This window comes from Gilbertella persicaria, assembly GCF_025201335.1.
Source record: "Gilbertella persicaria strain CBS 190.32 chromosome Unknown B0P05scaffold_16, whole genome shotgun sequence".
Classification (NCBI taxonomy): Eukaryota; Fungi; Mucoromycota; class Mucoromycetes; order Mucorales; family Choanephoraceae; genus Gilbertella; species Gilbertella persicaria.
In genome coordinates, this window is record NW_026251977.1 from 210,550 (window position 1) to 229,109 (window position 18,560).

The 18,560-nt window shown below is 36.1% G+C and overlaps 7 protein-coding genes across 7 annotated transcripts; 5 read left to right on the forward strand and 2 right to left on the reverse strand.

The window, feature by feature from the left end:
- Positions 1-760: 760 nt before the first annotated feature.
- On the forward strand, positions 761-2,867 carry B0P05DRAFT_538507 (uncharacterized protein). The gene is made up of 2 exons (XM_051577847.1): positions 761-791; positions 856-2,867. Exons 1-2 carry the CDS (start codon positions 767-769, stop codon positions 2,433-2,435), a joined length of 1,605 nt encoding a protein of 534 aa, XP_051435662.1. The 5' UTR covers positions 761-766; the 3' UTR covers positions 2,436-2,867.
- Positions 2,833-4,897, reverse strand: B0P05DRAFT_596186 (uncharacterized protein). The gene is made up of 3 exons (XM_051583121.1): positions 4,825-4,897; positions 3,227-4,780; positions 2,833-3,183 (listed from the first exon to the last, which is right to left on the reverse strand). The coding sequence occupies exons 1-3, from the start codon at positions 4,847-4,849 to the stop codon at positions 2,885-2,887; spliced, it is 1,878 nt and encodes a 625-aa protein (XP_051435663.1). The 5' UTR covers positions 4,850-4,897; the 3' UTR covers positions 2,833-2,884.
- B0P05DRAFT_65281 (mitochondrial carrier domain-containing protein) lies at positions 4,862-6,545 on the forward strand. The gene is made up of 2 exons (XM_051583815.1): positions 4,862-5,199; positions 5,251-6,545. Exons 1-2 carry the CDS (start codon positions 5,010-5,012, stop codon positions 6,282-6,284), a joined length of 1,224 nt encoding a protein of 407 aa, XP_051435664.1. The 5' UTR covers positions 4,862-5,009; the 3' UTR covers positions 6,285-6,545.
- Positions 6,546-6,940: 395 nt separating this feature from the next.
- On the forward strand, positions 6,941-7,117 carry B0P05DRAFT_457542 (uncharacterized protein; the record flags this gene model as incomplete). The annotated part of the gene is made up of 1 exon (XM_051573958.1): positions 6,941-7,117. A coding segment is annotated over one exon (177 nt), but the record flags the coding sequence as incomplete, so codon positions are not given.
- A 4,288-nt stretch (positions 7,118-11,405) lies between these two features.
- B0P05DRAFT_538517 (methylmalonate-semialdehyde dehydrogenase) lies at positions 11,406-13,278 on the forward strand. The gene is made up of 4 exons (XM_051577848.1): positions 11,406-11,497; positions 11,544-11,685; positions 11,733-12,051; positions 12,103-13,278. The coding sequence occupies exons 1-4, from the start codon at positions 11,454-11,456 to the stop codon at positions 13,197-13,199; spliced, it is 1,602 nt and encodes a 533-aa protein (XP_051435666.1). The 5' UTR covers positions 11,406-11,453; the 3' UTR covers positions 13,200-13,278.
- Positions 13,279-13,798: 520 nt separating this feature from the next.
- Positions 13,799-14,880, forward strand: B0P05DRAFT_538519 (uncharacterized protein). Its single transcript, XM_051577849.1, has one exon. It carries the CDS (start codon positions 14,022-14,024, stop codon positions 14,718-14,720), a length of 699 nt encoding a protein of 232 aa, XP_051435667.1. The 5' UTR covers positions 13,799-14,021; the 3' UTR covers positions 14,721-14,880.
- Positions 14,881-15,239: 359 nt separating this feature from the next.
- Positions 15,240-18,237, reverse strand: B0P05DRAFT_538521 (uncharacterized protein). Its single transcript, XM_051577850.1, has 5 exons — positions 18,192-18,237; positions 17,997-18,137; positions 17,652-17,944; positions 17,401-17,605; positions 15,240-17,351 (listed from the first exon to the last, which is right to left on the reverse strand). Exons 1-5 carry the CDS (start codon positions 18,218-18,220, stop codon positions 15,263-15,265), a joined length of 2,757 nt encoding a protein of 918 aa, XP_051435668.1. The 5' UTR covers positions 18,221-18,237; the 3' UTR covers positions 15,240-15,262.
- Positions 18,238-18,560: the final 323 nt, after the last annotated feature.

Below are 18,560 nucleotides of genomic sequence, written 5' to 3' on the forward strand. Positions count from 1 at the left end.
TTGAAAAAGTCAAGAAATTACCATTTTGGCCTTATGATACCTCTACGAAATCTTCATTTTTCACTATTTTGCGACTAGTGATCAATAGAGACATTTTAGTAAGAATTGCTTCTCTAAGTCTATAAAACACACTCCAAGTGTTAGATTTGCAAAAGTACAATAGAAAATGTACGCTACAGCTCAAAAAACAGAAATCACGTTTTGAAGGATAGCTCACTATCTTTATACTAAGTATATTGCTTTCTTTACATCATTAGATGCGTCTTGACTATATCTACCAACTTTGTTAATACACTTTTTTGACATCTCTTTGTTTTTAGGTACTTTTAGTCCATTATTTCTCTTGAATGTCTAGATCTTATTTTTAGTTTGACATGATTAATTAAAACTCAGAAGCTCATCTTAAAAGTGTCACGCTTGAAGCAATCCACAGGGTTGTTGTGTCTACATGATATGCTTAGAACACACCGAGATACCTTTGTTGTTAAACAATGAAACGCAGCTTCCCTCATCTAGGGCTGCTACCCAAATATCTGTTTAGCTATTGTGAATGCGTGTGCCATATTTACCTCAGCTAAGCCATTGTTACATCGAATGTGTCTCTTGTCTTTAGCATTTTGAAGCTTATGATACTACAATCTTGTTTAAGCTGCATTCATTAAAGATCAAAGACCTGTGTCTTTTTTTTTAATTTGGTTTAGACTAGATAACAGTTTCAACATCAGATAAATCGATTTCCTTTCTTTTCTTTCCTATTCTCTGTAAAATGACTCGAAAAAATCCCTGTAAAAGTATGTATCTATTTTTTTTTGTTTGAAATAAGTGTACATGTTCTGATAGTTTAGTCCTTGTTAGACTGTAAACAACGGCATCGAAAGTGCGAAAGAGTGAATGATTTGGAGCCCTGCAAGCGTTGCATCCAGGCTAATCGGAAGTGCATACCTTCAACGCTTGTGTTTAGATCACAGGGCTCAGATGAGGAAGAGGATCTTGATGTGGAAGAATTGCAGATTCAGTTTTGTTCTACCTACAATCTTATCCGACAACTTGGAAATCAAGTTGAAACATTAGAAGCTGATCTTGCAAAACAAAAAGCATTGATAAAAAACGAACCTCAGTGGCATTTTGATATTGTGAATGGACAACTCCGGCTTCAGTCTGACATAAAGACTATTCGAGAACTACTACAATATCGCAAGGCTTTTATTCGGTACATATCACCCTTTGGAAACACATTTGACAAAAAACTTTTTTTTGATCCTGAAAAAACGACTTCCACTTTTCTCATCACTGTATTGGATATGTTTAGGACACAAGGGCGGCACCATTCGTCTTCAGATAGTGCAGCCATTGCTGAACATTTTGCAAAGGGGATCAGGCAATTTGTACATCCTCGCACCGTTGTTGGACAGCTTGTTGACGCCTATTTTTGCTGCTACACCGAAAGCATACCTATTTTACATGAGCCTTCTTTTCGAAAGCATTTCTCGAGACTCAAGGAACCACTGAATGATCCAGTCACTTTAGCCATTTGTGCTTCCACTTCTTTATTTACCTGTCATCATTCATTTTTCAATTCTCAAGAAAAGAGATACATTGGTGAATACTTTTACAAGCTGTGCATGGATGTGTTACTAGACATATTTGACGATCCTGACCGAGCATTAGAGACAATGACATCTATCAACTTGATTCAACCGTTTATGTTTACCACATTTCGATCTTATGAAAGTCAAAAATGGAATGCTATTGCTCTATTGATTGCTGGTCATCTTGGAAATGAATTACAAGCATGCTGTCAAAACGGGATTCACTTTGATGAAGCAACACGCATTCGACATGCTATCATTTATCGAAATGTGTGTATTGCAGCAGCAAATAGTTTTACTGTCGATTATAACAAAGCAGTGCATAAAGAGACATTACCCAATGTTGATAAACTACAGTTTGACGTTTTGCCTGATGAATCAAAAAAAGCCAGATATTTGATGCAGGTATCTTACCATTTATCTGGTTTAAAAAAAGATTCTTTATATCAATATGCAGTAAGACACACGAAAATGTTTAATTTGGGTGGAGAGAATGGCATCTCTTTCGAGGTGATCATCGAATTTGAAAACATGATTACTAAATGGTGGAAGGAGTTACCGAATGATTTGAAGATATGTAAAGAACCTTACAGTTTAACGCAAGAGGTTTTGGAGAGTTGTATCTGTTTCCCCAAAATATTTCTTGCCTATCATGTCTATACAATCATGCTGGAAATACAATGCTGCTTTATACATTCTGTCTATAGAAAAGACGGGGATAAAAACGATTTTACTTTTGTACTCAAGAGAGCCATGCACTTGTTCAAGTATTTAGCCATGTCATCCCTTTCACTTTTACGACAAATGAAGAAAATGGAGGATGTGTGCTACTGTAAGTCTATATGAATGTTGTTATAGAGTCCTAACATGGTCCCTCTATAGTTCCTTCTAAATTTCTGATTCGTTCAATTGATCGCTTCATGACAATTGCAAGAATCAAAGATAAAGACATTATGGATATGGCAAAGGATTTACTAAGACAACATATGAATGCAATAGCAGAATACACTTTACCAGACCATCATGTATCACTGAATGACTCACCTTATTCACTTATTTCAAATGTGCCAATCTCAAAACTGAAATTATCATTGAATGAATTGTATAAAGAATACCCTTTGACAGGCGATGCTATCATGTTTGATATTGTTCAAACAACTATTCACGATATTCTTCAATCGTGAAATTGTAAATAAATATATATTTAAATGGTAATGATTCTATAGTGCATACAAAGAATAATAATAATAAAAAAAGAGGATGGAAGTCTTTATTTTGCATAAAATGATAGTATTTTAACTATTAGTACCTCTATCTACAACTGTTCTTAGGACATCATATATCATGGCTTCACCTGGTATAGGGTAGTTTTTGTACAAGTCAGCCATGGATGGTGCTGTGTTTGGCGGGGCAAGTGAAAGGATGGTGAAAGGTGATCCAATGGGTGACACTTGGTGATCCTCAGAAATACCTATACTTAATTCGTACATATATTCTCGTAATTTGGCCTTTGCTGCCTCAACCATATCATTATCTGGCACTTGAAGAAGTAACAGTAAGGAGTCAATGGCACGAATAAGAACTTTGCTTGGGGCTATTTTGAGATAAGCTTACTTGAATACAACAAAATGACTTACAATAACAAAACTTGTCAATGCTTTCAATCTGTTTGGTCAAGTAGAGACACATATCAGCTGAATGCATGGCCATCATGATTGCTCTATTTCTAATAATCATGTATATATCTTCAAGATCCTTTTTGTGCTTTGGCTGTACAAAGACACCTTGTACACTCAGGGTAATGACATTCATAAAACAAGCCATCATAAGCTTGCGAACATCATAAGAAGATTGGATCATTTCCTTGTTGAAATTCGATGGTTCTTGGCAAATCTTGAGATGATCTGGTAAGTTATGCCACCATTCAAGAATTGTTTCCTCGTATCGTAAAATGTCTTCAAATGATAGTTCTACTGGATCACCTAATGCTAAATGCCTAGCTTGAGTGACTATTAGAATAAATGCAGGATTCAGGCATAATTCTATCAAATGGTTTGTCAATTCAATCCATTCTTTGATCTTTTGGGATTCATCAGGCAGCACATCATATTTTTCAGTAAGGATATTCCTGTCCTCACGCTTGTCATAGATGATAAAGTCAATCATTGTCATCAGGAATTCTGACAAAGTATAGTTTCGGTGAATCGTGGCTTGGTTGATACGAGTCATTCTGTCCAAGTGGGCCACATCTTTAGAATATGACTTGTTTTGGTTTCGAAGACTGTTGCCTAGCAAAAGAGCAACGGAGGCCCATTTCTTGCTTTCAGATATTCTCAGAGTGAGAAACCAAAACATTTGCAACAAATTGATGACCAATAGAGACTCAATTGCTTGACTAGGATCATCAAACATATCAATCAAGTATTCCATGCATAATTTATAGTAATATTCTCCCAAATAGCGTTTTTCTTGAGAACTTAGGAATGAATGCCTACAATGAGATACAGCTGAAGATGCGCATATGGCGAGTGTGATGGGATCTTTAAGCGGATCTTTTAGTTTTGAATAGTGCTCTCGATAAGATGGTTCATGCAAAATGGGTACTGTATCATTAAAGCAGAAAAAGTATCGATCCACAAGTCGTTGGATAGCTTCTCTAGGCTGCATGAAATGTATTGAATTATACTGTATGTATTGTGATGATTCCAATGGTTTTTTGTATTTAATCATATGTATTGCCACAGTCTGCATGGCTTCTTTAATAATACTGGGATTTATCATTTCAAACCGAAGTGTCTTTGAGTGAAATGCATCTCCAAATGGTGAAAGATATCGAATGACTGACTGTCCAAACAATACAAGCTCGTCTATACTTTTGATTTGTGATTTAAGTTGAAGTTGACCATCTGAATACTCTATGATCCATTGAGGCTCACTTTGCTTCTTCACAAGAGCTTGTTTTTCCTCTTCCATTGTCTGTATCTGCTTCTCTAGATCCAATACTTGTTGATAAATCGATACCATCTCTATTGTGTCTTGAAGTTCGGCTGTACATTTATCTTCTTCTTCTGAACTGTCACCTGCTAGTTGAGCCAGGTCTTGCGAAATGCACTTTCTTTTCATTTGTACACATCGTTTGCAGGGTTCAGATTCACTTGTCTTTTCACATTTCCTTCTTCTTTGTTTGCAATCTAAGTCCAGTAAGAATAACAATCCGAAAAGGTTATGAGCTTACAATGACAGGGGCTTTTTCGGACCATGTTGGACAGTTTATCGTTGCAGAAAAAAAAAATAGATAGAAATCGGTAAAGAAACAAAAAGAAGCAACTTGTATCTGTTCCACAAAATACCTTATCTGCTATAATAGAAGTCCATTAGTAACAATTACTTTTACGTTTCGTACTAACCTTTCTTTACACTATGACTCTGACTGCGTATCTTGGACTGCTATCACTTGGAAGCATTATACAAACACGTCATAGTGCCGAATGTCAACAAGAAGAACAGCAGGAACTTGAAGATCTTCGAGATATGGCACAATATATATCAGCAGCAGAAATAGATACAGTGGCCACTGTCAGTATACCTAACGCACCTTCAGAACGAAAAGGTACGCATAGGAAATGAAGATAGACAAGGGTTGATCCTAATGTCCTTAAAGTAGAGATGCGAGAAAACATCACAGGAGTAATGCTTGCGATTAGCACTATGGTAGCCAACTACTCTTTGTGCTTCCCGGTTGTTGCAGCAAGGCATCGTCTTCAGGCTTTGCCTACGCGATATAGCTACTATCGAGATACACCTTTGTTTGGTGCAAAGATGATCATATACACGTACAAGAATGGTGGTATACGCAGACTATACCCAGGATTTGGACTGGGACTAATAGGACAAACATTGAGTGCAAGCTACGAGTCAGGACTGAATCATGTCATAGCTTTTATGATGCCTCCAACAAGCAAGGCAAGTAAACCCATGAGCGTGATGGCTACATTGATCTCAAAAGCCCTCGCTATGGCTATTCATGTACCTCTTTACCCTCTGTATCGAAATGCTTTGATTCTACGAGTTCAGTCTGATTCAGACTTGACGAACATTGTGATACGCAATTCTCAAGATTTTATGCGTTTTTATAAGCGAGACCTTGAAGCTTTTTGGCCCTCGCATCCAAATAACCGACATGTCTTATCAGCACTTATACCCTCTTGTATCCTCAATGCGATGACGGAAAAACTACTTATCTACATTTATCGACGTATCTTTCAGTATTTTTCCTTCAATGATGATTCAAGCACCAATGTATCAAAGAAAAAGAAAGACGCTACCGTACTGCATACTTTTTATCCTGAAATTGCATGTGGCGTCATTAGCAGCATTATCACTCGAGCATTGAGCTATCCAATTGATACCATCATTTTCAAGCTGATGGTACAGCACAGTGGCGTACTCAAATCAGATACAACATACCATGGTTTCTTTGACTGTGTCAAAAGAACATGGCTTGAAGAAGGTGGCTGGAAAGCATTTTATCCCGGATGGGGGATTGGCATTTTGGAAATGGGTGTAGGTTATTTGATTCTTGAGGCTTCATGGTGGGCTTATTGTGCAACACAGTGGAAACTGACGACACTTGGGTCGAGCGATACACGTGCAGTCAGGAAAGCAAAAAAGTTACGAGAACGTTTGAGCAATTGAAGGGAATGGCTATATCTAAGCATACAAATAAAGTGTTGCTTTCTCTCGTATTTTTCTTGATAGGTTAAAAACTACAGTGTCTCCACTCCTAATTGTTTGTAGTGCATAAAACAATTTTTGTTGCCTCCGCATCGGCTCCAAATGTGGTAAATGCTCTCAGAGTCAGGCTTTATTTTCAGAAATAATATAAATAACTCCCTTTTCCCTTATATCTTTCAAAGTCGTGCACCATGGATTAAATTATGAGTGATATCAACCAAAATCCAAATATCAATGAAACCAATGAATACCTTACAACAGAGCAAGCCGTCGAACTGTTTAGACGATTGGAGATTGAAAGACAAACATAATGAGAAACACAATACTAAAATAATAATAATAATAATAATAATAATAATAATAATAATAATAATAATAAATAAAGGTTGATGGAGCGCGTAAAAGAAAGGCTGAACCCAAAAAGCCAGCTTTCAAAGGAACTGTTGCTGGACACTATATGGAGTCCATTCATTGTCTTATGAATGAAACGGATGTTTGCCGAAATGAAAGGGTTTTATATTATCGTGGATAATGCACTTATACATACATCTCAAGATATTGAGAAACTGATCAAGGCTAGAGGCTACAAGTGTATCTATCTCCCTCCCTATTCTTCTGAGCTAAATCTCATTGAACAATTCTGGTCTGTGTTGAAAGAAAAAGTCAAACAAAGCCAGTTCAATGATACTGAGGATTTAAAAACTAGAATAAGTGACACTTGTCTACATATAAGAGTTTCTACTCTTGTAAATATTATTCAGCACTCTGTTAACACTTTCGAAAAATGCCTAAATAAAAATGTTTTCATGTCCATCTTCATAAAAAAAAAAAGGTATTCATCATTGTGTTATATTTTTATTAGAGATGCACTCTGTAACACAAAGGCTACAAGGCAGCAACCTCACATGATATTTATTATATTTTAGTTTTTTTTTCTTTGAAAAAAGGAAGAGTATTCTAGACTTATCCAAGGACAGAACAACAATAATATCTTCTGCAGATACTAATATTGATAGTTTGAAGCAATAAGAAAAAGAAGCTCTTTTTCATAAGGTTGCACATACAGTTGTGCAAAATCTTGTTTGTAGAAGATAGACAGTAGTTCAAGAGTTTCAAGTAAAATCTTGTTTACCCAATAAATCAATTAAATTACCATTTTGAGTCAACCGACTCCTCAAAACTTTTTTTGGTTATTCTCTCTTGTTACTTTTTGGGGTCTAAATTAATATTCTTATTTCTATGATTGTTTTCTTTTCTCTACCTTTGTACTGCGCAGTTAGTTTGGGCGATTGTTACTTTTTAAATGCGTGTATTAATGACGTATGAAATAAACGAAAAAAAAAAGCGAAAAAAAAGAAAGAGAGAGAGAGAGAGAGAGAAAAAAAAGAGGGGAGGGGGAGATACGGAGATAATTTTATTCGAAAAAAGTTTGACTTTGATCTTAATGTTAAATTAGTGTAGCTTTGTTATAAACAGTTTCTATAAAAGTCAGGACTCTTTGAGAAGCTTATTGTTCAAAGAGAGTCGAACCAACAGCGTACAACAGAGCTTAGGTAAGTTGTTATTTCACTTGAGAGCAGCGCTTGCTTGTGACGTCAACCTTTTCACCTTTATAAAAGACTTCTCTCTTTTCTTCTTTTCTTAAAACCAATGAACAAAGAAAAAAGTTTTTTTTTCTCAAATACAATACAAGTCAAAGATAGGAATAAGTTGGATATGACATTCTTTTTTTTTCGAATCAATCCATTCTATCGAAAAAGTCGAATCGTTTTGTGAAAGATTGAAAAGAAAAATTCACCATTCTATTAGGCAATCTCAAAATAAGACTTATTCAATGAAAAACAATACATAAATTTTAGTTATGCTAGAAATTCCGGTTTTTACACACTGCTTTTATTCTTACTGCGCATTAACAGATATGCATATAAAATGACGTTTCCTTCCTCATTGGTGTGATCCGCAGCAGTGCAATTAAAATATTTATTGCTATAATTATATCCTGTAGTACAAGATTGACATTAAGTTTCTCAATCCCTCTCTAGGGTTATTTAAGGGAAAACATCAAGCATCACAATGGTAACACTGTAATATTGAGCATAGCTTTACATGTCAAAAGAATAACGGGAAAAGAAAACAAAAAGTGATGGTGTTACATTCAGCTAATTCTTGTTTTAGCATTCTCATGCATTCAAAATAAAAGCATTTTCATTGGTCAACATAGCAAAGGCATAATTCAACAAACGTAATACATTTTATCTAGGAACAATAAAAAAAGCTTATACACTGATCCGAAATCAAAAAAATAGCCCAGTTTTTTGTCATTCGAACTCAGTAACAAAGGTATCATGATCCAACAGCCCTTTAATATACCAAGATGATACTTAAACGCATTCAGTTTTTGTTGATGACTTGTTGAGATGTTTATTTCAAGATAATATAAGTAGAAAAAAATCAGTACTTGGTGATACAGCCTTTGGCTTGGTATTGGTTGGTCAAGTGTGTAGTAGTATGAATGTAACGAGAAGATAGTAGGGAAGGTATTCGCATCCGTGTAAGTATTTTACATATACTGGCTCATATATGTTACTAATTCATCTCTCTTCTATTCTCTGCTATCAATAAAGTGTATGTTATCTGTATCGTCACTTTATATGTTTCAATTATGCCAATAGAAACATCATTATTTTCTCTGATAGTTACTTATTCTTAGTTCAAGGAATTGTCCACCCAATCAAATAACCATTTTAATCAAAACAAAGCTAAATATATATAAATCAAAATACCTCGTTTGTGTACAATTTTCTTTTTCTTTTTTCTTCTCATTTCTTAATGCCCTCATTATCAAAACTTTTTAAATCAGCCAAATTTAAACTGACAGAAAAAAGACGAAAAAGCAATAGTGGAAGTAGTAGTAGCCAAAGTACAGGTGTCAAATCAGTTCGATTTTCAGATCTAAATCAAGACTCTATTTATTACACGCATAGTAGTTTAGAATATGATAGAAAATCCTTATCGACATATGCTAGTTGGGATGAACACCACTCAGAAGCAGATAGTCTGAAATCTGATTTCTTAGATGGTGAAGACGATATCGTAATGTTTGACGAAGAAGTGATGCGAAATACTAAAGTCAATAAAAAGCAAGGATACTACAGTATAGCTGCCCTTGTAAGCTATCGCTCCAACATATAATATGATACCTACTTATATATATATATATATATATATGTATTTGACAACAATTAATAAATAAGCTTTACTCAATCTGTCTTATCTCAAATGAACTTTTTGCCATAGTTGTACAGGATGAACTGCTGCATAAACTAGAGCCAGTAGCATTTCTAAGGCTTACTAAGCAGCAATCCTGGATACACTCTTGCTTCATACCAAATGAAATCCATAATCAAAACACACTGTTTACTTTGAAGGTCTCGAAATCTGATTGAAAAGAGTTTAACTTGCAAAATTATGTAAAGAACTGCACACGATCAGTAAATCCTTATCAGTGAAGTCAAGGCTTTTTTGTTCACACGCGATTCCTTCGATTTTTATTTTTCTGATAACTAACAGCACTGCGGTAATACTATATTTGTTGGGCTTCAGTAAAGGGGTTGAATTAACAATACTCATGTTCTGAACAATACTTGAGTTTTACATTGTTAACAATCAATCAAATAGATTAACCTGTCTTTTGCAAGGGGGAAGCTAAGCAGTTTGGTAACAAAAAGAAGGTGTCTTGTTTACTATTTCTCGCAGGCCAATATCAATCATAAATTAGTGTTTTGAAGTAAAATTCATGAAAAATAAAAGTAGGCATACCAGCCATCAACTAAATGAGTAGGGTTACCTATCTTTTGTGGCTTTATCGTCTTGTTTGTTTGTATTCTCTGCTGCAAATAACTCTAGATCTACACGAGTATGTTTTAACACTCTTTTGGTTTTAAAAGGTATATCCTTGATGATAGTCCTGTAAGTTCGGGCCATTACTGTATGTATCAGATCTTGCACAGAAAGAGCATTTCTCTGACAGTATTCGGCAGAATGAATGAGAAAAGTGATTGGTAAAGACCCGTCTACACTAAAGGTTCATTATAAGAGATGTTTAAATTTACTCATGACTGTGAAAGCGCAAAGATAGCATTACAAGAGTTGGAATAGCCATCATTCTACTTGACTTTATGTCTAAAAAAAGCCAACATGTATTTAACTCTCCAGTTATTTTTGGTGTCAGTAAACCCTTAGGTTGATATCTTATTTAGGGTTTGAGGTTTTCGAACCCAATAGACTGCAAAACTGACACTACACTGCACCTGTTGACTTGGTCGAAATTGATGGAGCACTGATCTTCCCTACCATTGCCTTCTAATTAAGGAAATGTTACAGAATTAATGTATAAAGCTAACGATTATCTTTGAACTTACGGTCAAAATTAAAAAAGCCTATTGATGACCATGGAAATAAACCTTTTTCAATTAATGATTGAAGAAGGAGCTGTTTTTTCGCGTATGAAGCCTTGGATCAAAAGTTTCAACTCTAGTATCTGGAACTGCTAGTTAGTTACGACAAGCAGCTCCTGCTTCAGGAGAATGCTCATACATGAGTCGAGTCAAGTCATTGGAAGAAGGCCCCTCTTATCAATGGCTTTGAGCACTGGCCAGCTCAAATTCCTGATTCGAGCCCCATCAAAGACTTGTAATAGGCTCTCGAGAGGATAATGCAAAACAGAAAGACTGGTATCGGCAACACTGTTGAATTAAAGGTAGTGCTTGTTCACAAATGGAAAAAAAATCAACCTTGATCTTTTTGAATGTTTGGTGTCCAGCATGATGCCAAGCAGTTTTCAATGCTCATATTAGCAACATAAAACATTGATGGCACTCTTTAATATCCTTTTGAATTAGCCATGTTAAGCGAACCGACAATTAGACGTGCAAATACATTATTGAACAAGAGCTTCTGTTTTCATCCCTTTTTTCACGGGGTTTAAAATAAAGCTTGGGTGAACTTTTACCTTTTGGGACTGTATAACATTTTCGTTTATTTTTCGCACGGTACATGCATTATAAATACCACCTAAATCCTGTTGATTCTTAGAAAACTGCTTTTTCTCACACTCTTTTTTAGAAACAAATGCTTTCATCTTTCTTGAGAAATTCTTCTTCTACTATCCAAAGGTAAGAGAAAAATGCAAGCCAATACCAGTTTCTCATTTATGATTAGAACTACGCCTTATGCTCGTAGAGCTTTTAGTACCCAGTTCCCCGCTTTGCAAAGAGTTTCTGGTGTAGAAACAGTCAAGAATTACATTAATGGTAAATTTACAGAATCCAAGACAGACAAATGGATTGAACTCTATAATCCTGTAAGTATTAATGTCTAATCTTAGCTCTATATACTGAATCCTCTTAGGCTACTCAAGATTTGATCGGTTATGTTCCTGAAACCACTCAAGATGAGTTAAATGAAGCTACTGAATCAGCTGCTGTTGCTGCTCGTGAATGGAGAAAGACAACTGTCCTTGCTCGTCAAAAAGTAATGATGGACTTGCAATACTTGATTCGTCAAAACCAAGATGCTATTGCCGAAAATATTGTTCAAGAACAAGGCAAGACATTCGCAGATGCTAAAGGTGATGTCTTCCGTGGTCTTCAAGTCGTTGATCAAGCTTGCTCTCTTACTAGTTTATTGATGGGTGAGAAATTGACAGTCGCAAAAGATATGGAAACATGTAAGTCCAAGATAAGACAAGAGCTTGTGTAACTTAACTCTATTGTGATAGACATGTACCGTGAACCTTTGGGCGTTGTAGCCGGTATCTGCCCTTTCAACTTCCCTGCCATGATTCCTCTCTGGATGTTCCCTTTGGCTATTGCTGCAGGTAACTCTATTATCATGAAGCCTTCTGAACGTGATCCTGGCGCCATGATGATGTTAGCCAAATTGGCCGCTGAAGCTGGTGTGCCTAATGGTGTCCTTAATGTTGTCCACGGTGCTGTTGATTGTGTCAACTATATTTGTGATGAGCCTCATATCAAGGCCATCTCCTTTGTTGGTTCTGATCATGCTGGTAAACACATCTATACCCGTGGTAATGCCAATGGTAAGCGTGTTCAAGCCAACTTGGGTGCCAAGAATCATGCCGTTTTGGTTCCTGATGCAAACAAGCAAGCTGCTTTAAATTCTATTGCTGGTGCTGCTTTTGGTGCTGCTGGTCAGCGTTGTATGGCCTTGAGCACCCTTATTTGTGTTGGCGAAACCAAAGATTGGTTGCCTGAATTAGCTGAACGTGCTCGTCAACTCAAGGTTGGCTATGGTATGGACCCTGACACAGACGTTGGTCCCTTAATCACTGTTCAATCCAAGAAGCGTGTTGAGCGCTTAATTCAAAGCGGTGTTGATGAAGGTGCTGAATTGCTTTTGGATGGTCGTGGTGTTGTCGTCAAGGGTTATGAAAAGGGTAATTTTGTTGGCCCCACTTTGTTGTCCAAAGTCAAGACAGACATGGAGTGCTACCGTGAAGAAATTTTTGGTCCTGTTCTTGTATGTCTTCAAGTCGATACTTTAGACGAAGCTATTGAATTGATCAACAACAATCCTTATGGTAATGGTACTGCCATCTTTACTAACTCTGGTCCTACTGCTCGTAAGTTTGAGCACGAGATTGATGTTGGCCAAGTAGGTATCAATGTACCTATTCCTGTTCCTGTTCCTCCTTTCTCTTTCACCGGTAGTCGTGGTTCTATTTTGGGTGACATGAACTTTTACGGCAAGAGTGGTATCTTGTTCTACACTAAGCCCAAGACTATCACTTCCTTATGGAAAGAAAGTGATGCTGAACATACCCGTGCCTCAGTTTCTATGCCTACTTTACACTAACTCTCCTGCAATGAGTTTTATAGAATTGAATAAAAAAAAGCGTTTTAGCTTGAGATTACGCTATAGCGATAAAGACACAGATTATTATAACGTACTAAGAAAAATGGAATTCCTTCAAATAATGTTTTTCTGCCAATCCTATCATTGCTTAATGACTCATCTCTGTGTTTAGTCATAATTCAGAAAAACCTAAATCGTCTTCTACAAATAACTACAGAAAGCTTATTTCTTGACATCTGAATATTGGTTAACAAGCATTCTTGGATGAGATTTAGAGAGAAAAAAGGAATGACAGGAGGCATGTATACTTTCACTCTTGAACAGTGTAAACACAAACTTTAAATCGAAATACTGTCATTTATTAAAGATCCACTCATGTCATAATTTATGTGACACTTCTATCGGAAAGAATGAATTGAAAAGGGGTTGACGATTAGGGGATCAAAGTAAAAGAAGAAGGAGCAGAAGAAAGAGGGAGACGGAGAGGAGGAGATCTCTCTGAGCATTTGCACGTTTTTAATTACCTTGCTCTTGTTTGCTACTTTTTCAGGTGGCGGTCTTTTTTTCTCTTTTCTTGTCTTTTCTTCCTACATGAAAGCTGTAAATCCATATAGACCCTTTTTTTTTATGATATGGTTATAAAAACAGGTCTACTTCATAACAAGAAATGTATTTGTTCAGCACATCCCTTATAGTCCTCCCTTTCTTTCCTTTTCTTTCTCTTTTTTTTTATCGCTTTCTTTTCATTCTCTTTCTCTTTCTTTTTCTCTTTTTATTTGATTATACACATAAAAAAAGGACTCCCTTTAGAGTTTTGAACCCATGGAAGCTCCAACATCCGTAGTTAGCATACAGCAACCTGATGAACAGCCATTTATACCAAAGACAATATCTAATCCTATAGGACATCTTGCTACCTCAGAACGAATACCTACAACCACATGGGGACCTTTTACAATAGTTGTTGTTGTTTCTCTTGTATTGCTTACATGCTTTATCTTGAACTGTAATCGAATTCGGCGCAGAGTAGACGAGACAAGAATGAACAGACTAGGAAGGACAGGGTCCTTTTCATTTGAAAGTAGACACAAGCAGTTACAAGAAGCTGATCTAGAATGGAACAGTCATCCGCCTATTGTCTATACACAAGAAAAACTCACTTCACCAGAATCAACCTATGCTAGCAGTAATATCATCAGCAGCAGCAAAAGCAGCACCCATTCTGCACATTCGGGATGGTCCTCTAATAACTCGACCATTGCACAATCTCATCATTATCATGACATAAACTTTATAAAAAATCAACCTCCCAGTGTTCAACTAAGATTGACTTTGGAAAATGCATCTAGGAATTCACTGTCAACGTATATGAATCCTAAAAGACCAGTCATGGTACATCCTCATGAATCAGAATATTCAAGAAATGATATATCACCCGTGTCGTCGCCATTATCGTCGTCATCTGTACCCACTGTTTTTCAAAAGAGCAGTAATTCATCAAGCTGTGGCACTCTCTCATAGACATAAACAAATAAAAATAAAAAGACAAAGCTTTGGTATGCTTCTTTATCTTTTTTATAATCCCTATATATCTCCTGTTCTTTATCCCTTTATATGTCACTGGTTTTCTTCTTTTTTTATCCATCCCTTTAATAAAGAATCCTATCGATTGTAGTCTGGGCTTTGTACATTTTTTTAAGCTTTTTTAAAGGGGGCATTATTTCTACTCCTACATGTTGGACGATCACTGACACAATTTTATAGGTATATTAAAATAGCTGTTGTCCAAGATATTATTCAAGTTTCAATTAAATTAATAATTGTATTCAGGAACGTATAAAGATCTCGATATACTCATGAGAACCTTCTTTTTTTTTTTTTTTTTTTTTTTTTTTTTTGTTCTTGGTAACTTTGAAGGAATTTTTTTTTCTTCCTTTGCTTTGAGTATCCCAAAAGTAAGAAAATTCATTTAAAAAGTTTAAACAAGACATGGATTCATGCAAACTATGTTATTATTATTATTATTATTATTATTATTATTGTTATTATTAAAAAGGTACGAACTAAAACATGGTGATAGCATCAGCAAAATTAAAACTATCTACAACTACTCGAATATAATCATTCACATGAGTCAAATTGACAGCAGAAGGATCAGCACCTGGAGCACCTTCATCATTCATAATAAGTCTTTCTTCATCAATCGTAACAACAGGCTTATTCTTTCGATTACGGACAATCACAGCACCTCGACTGGTAGCTTCAATATCATCTGACTTGAGCTCCTTGATCTTGTTTTGTGCAATACCATATTCGTCTTCAGGAATCCAGATCACAGGCTCAGAAGCGTATGTACTAGGATGCATATAGGCTTCTGTTTCATACAATTCCTTGGCAATCTGGACAATACGTTTAGCGTCCTTTTTAACGATTTCCTTGTCTTTGCCTTGTTCTTCAAATAACAAGTTAAGCAAATGTTTACGGGCTTGATAGGCCTCTGTAGGTACATGATCTTGAGATAAAGAAGTATCATTGGTAAGCAAAGGACTGATCTTGCTGGTTTTGTAGTTGTGTCCACTGGTGGTACTAGTGTTGCTCTGTACAGCTACTTTACTATGATCGCTCTCATCATCGTCATTATCTGAAGCCACCTGAAGTTTATCATCATGTCGAACATCATCATGTTTTTTATGATCAATCTTTTCATCTTCAAAGGTAGAAACAGGCAAGTATTTGAATAGGGGTTTGAAGGCACGGTCATAGTAATACAAGGCAAAGCAAGTCAATATCAAAGCAACAATCATCAAAGCCATCTGACCACGAGCGCCGCTACGAATAGCAAACAGACCAATCAAAGTCAATTGAGAAAGCAATAAACCAATGTAAATATGACGAATGGCTCTTGGGAAAGCACGGCCAGCAGCCTCATACGAGAGTTCATAGACATACAAGAACTGGTAGAGATACACAAAGTATTGGAAAATAAAGAACAGACACACAAAAGGCAAGATCAAAGGAGAAATAACACCATATTCAAGACCGAGAATGAAGATCACAGTCTGACTAGGAATCAAAGTACCCAAGTTGATGTTGGGACATGTCTTTTTTCTGTTGTAAATATCGCGAGGTGTTGTGTTGAAAATAGGCATGATGAATGATAAGATGAAAGGCACTAATTGAAGAATAGTTTGGCCAGATTGGTTTGTAGCCTGAAGCATGACAAATGTAATAAAGAAAGTAGAAGCCTTAGGTAAGTTTTCAGAAAGAATGTCGATGATACCAAAAGGATTTTGTGCAAGATTAGCGAGTTGTTCAGCCATGGTCATCACACCAGCAGAAACAGTAGAGATCAAGACAACATCAATCAACTGGAAAAAGAAAAACTTGTGAAGCAAAGAAAGTTCAACAAAAGATCGTTGAGGAATACCTTCCTTGGTTGACAAGATAGTAAAAATGATAGGTACCAAAGAAATCAAGATAGACAAGGCGACAGCAGGAAGAATACCTTGAATGATACCGACAGCAGTAGGGCCTAAGTTGTTAATACCTGCAAGGAAGGGGAAAGCTTTGGATAATGTCTGGATGTTGGCAATAGCTTGAACAAACACAACAGGTGCAGCCCAAAAGATAATGATAGCTGTAGTGATAGCAAAACTAACGAAACGACGAATCATTCGTTCATGAGAACGAATACTGGTGTTTTCCCAAATGATGTCAGAGGGAGCGACTTGAACATAACGAGGAGCCATTTTCATTGGGTTTTTGTGGAGTAACGATTGAGCAGCCATATGCGCAGCTACTTGTTCATTGAATTCAATAAAAGCAGAATTAACTTGATCCAGGGTAGGTGCGTCATTTTGTTTCTCACCCAAGGTCTTATTGAGCTCGCTGATCTTTTTATGGTAAAACTCGATTGAATCGACTTTTTTTCCAAAACAAGGCAAAGGGATCGGTAAAGGACTATCGCGATGCTTGGGACGAAGTTGTTTAGGAATATCAGATTCTGTTAAACCTTCTTCCATTACTCTGTTCTTTGACTCCAACTTGAGACGATGTTTGTATGTAGCCAAGACAGCCTTAGTGATGCTTGCTTCTAAACCAAGCGCCGATTTTTGGCGTTCTTGCACAAGGTCAGGAAGATCGTCTGTTTTTCTATGTTAAAATGTTAATGATAATAAGCATGTTTATCTTTACTATTTACCTATTAAGCCAAATTCGCTTTACCCCACCAGGGAAACGATTAAAGATTTTCTCTAGATCTTCAATATTGTTGATGTTTTTAGGAATTGAAGGAACAAAGACAGTACGGGCAGCAATCGTGTTTGCATATTCGGGACTCAGTAAAAATTTTCTTCTCAATCGAATATAGATCTTAGTTTCGCGAAAAGTGTAGTACCAAACCAAACCTTATAAAAAAAGAATTAATATAAAACATAACAAATATCAACTTACAAGTCAAAATACAGGCCAGTAAACAATGAGCCCAAGTACGACTATCGTCAGTCACGTTACCCATTGTCAAGTAGTTGAGACCATAAAGATCGCCTTGATTGATCGTGTTGATTGGGAACAAGATAGGGATGGCCACTAAAGAATAAAGGGAAAAGGTAACCATACCCATTCTAAGAAACTTGAGTACCATGAATCGATCAAGACCCATTGATTTAATCAGATCGTCGTCTGATATCTTGAATAACGCCAATATCCACCTGCCAAACCCGTTAGGCAAAGGAGGAGGTCGTCTCCTAAATAAATCATTAATTCAATTGCAAGCGTTATTATTGTTTTGATATGTACTCTTTTCTGATAGCATATGATCTGGGTGCATATGTTTGAGGCCGTCTAGTTCTTAAAAGAACAAATGCGCTAAAAAAACCAACGCCTAAAGCAGCATTGAACCATAAAGCAGAAATAAATGTGCTTGCTGAGCTGTCAGCTCTATTGATAGTTTTGAATTAGTTATACAAAAGACTAAGCTGAGTATTATTTTACCCTTGTTGTGAAGCTTGTGTGTCACTCATTCTGTATTAAAACAGATAGTGAAAAAGAAGAAGAAACTAAAACAAAAAAAAAATTCTTGTTTAAAATATAATGGCAAGTTCCATTTTTGAAATAGTGCGTCGTGTAACTAAAATCAACTTGATCACTTTGATGCTTAAATTCATGCTGTAATTTATTCGTCATATAAAATATACACACACATACACACACACACACACGCTATACATACTTTATAACAGATATAATAATAATGACACCTATACTCAGATTAATTTATGTAAACCTTTCAATATCTTGGTATAAGTGTAACATAAAAAACAAATGATTGGCTTATTACTTTAAGTCTCATCCGACAATGTT

Excerpts from the sequence above, each read along its gene's own strand:
- B0P05DRAFT_538517 (XM_051577848.1), top strand. The coding sequence starts at position 11,454 with ATGCTTTCATCTTTCTTGAGAAATTCTTCTTCTACTATCCAAAG. Across the intron at positions 11,686-11,732 it reads GGATTGAACTCTATAATCCT|GCTACTCAAGATTTGATCGG; the intron begins GTAAGTATTAAT and ends GAATCCTCTTAG. Across the intron at positions 12,052-12,102 it reads CGCAAAAGATATGGAAACAT|ACATGTACCGTGAACCTTTG; the intron begins GTAAGTCCAAGA and ends CTATTGTGATAG.
- B0P05DRAFT_538519 (XM_051577849.1), top strand. The coding sequence starts at position 14,022 with ATGGAAGCTCCAACATCCGTAGTTAGCATACAGCAACCTGATGAACAG.
- B0P05DRAFT_538507 (XM_051577847.1), top strand. The coding sequence starts at position 767 with ATGACTCGAAAAAATCCCTGTAAAA. Across the intron at positions 792-855 it reads TCGAAAAAATCCCTGTAAAA|ACTGTAAACAACGGCATCGA; the intron begins GTATGTATCTAT and ends AGTCCTTGTTAG.
- B0P05DRAFT_596186 (XM_051583121.1), bottom strand. The coding sequence starts at position 4,849 with ATGGTCCGAAAAAGCCCCTGTCATT. Across the intron at positions 4,781-4,824 it reads CCGAAAAAGCCCCTGTCATT|ATTGCAAACAAAGAAGAAGG; the intron begins GTAAGCTCATAA and ends TACTGGACTTAG. Across the intron at positions 3,184-3,226 it reads CATTGACAAGTTTTGTTATT|CCCCAAGCAAAGTTCTTATT; the intron begins GTAAGTCATTTT and ends ATCTCAAAATAG.
- B0P05DRAFT_65281 (XM_051583815.1), top strand. The coding sequence starts at position 5,010 with ATGACTCTGACTGCGTATCTTGGACTGCTATCACTTGGAAGCATTATA. Across the intron at positions 5,200-5,250 it reads CGCACCTTCAGAACGAAAAG|TAGAGATGCGAGAAAACATC; the intron begins GTACGCATAGGA and ends ATGTCCTTAAAG.
- B0P05DRAFT_538521 (XM_051577850.1), bottom strand. The coding sequence starts at position 18,220 with ATGAGTGACACACAAGCTTCACAACAAGG. Across the intron at positions 18,138-18,191 it reads ACACAAGCTTCACAACAAGG|AGCTGACAGCTCAGCAAGCA; the intron begins GTAAAATAATAC and ends AACTATCAATAG. Across the intron at positions 17,945-17,996 it reads TCATATGCTATCAGAAAAGA|GAGACGACCTCCTCCTTTGC; the intron begins GTACATATCAAA and ends TGATTTATTTAG.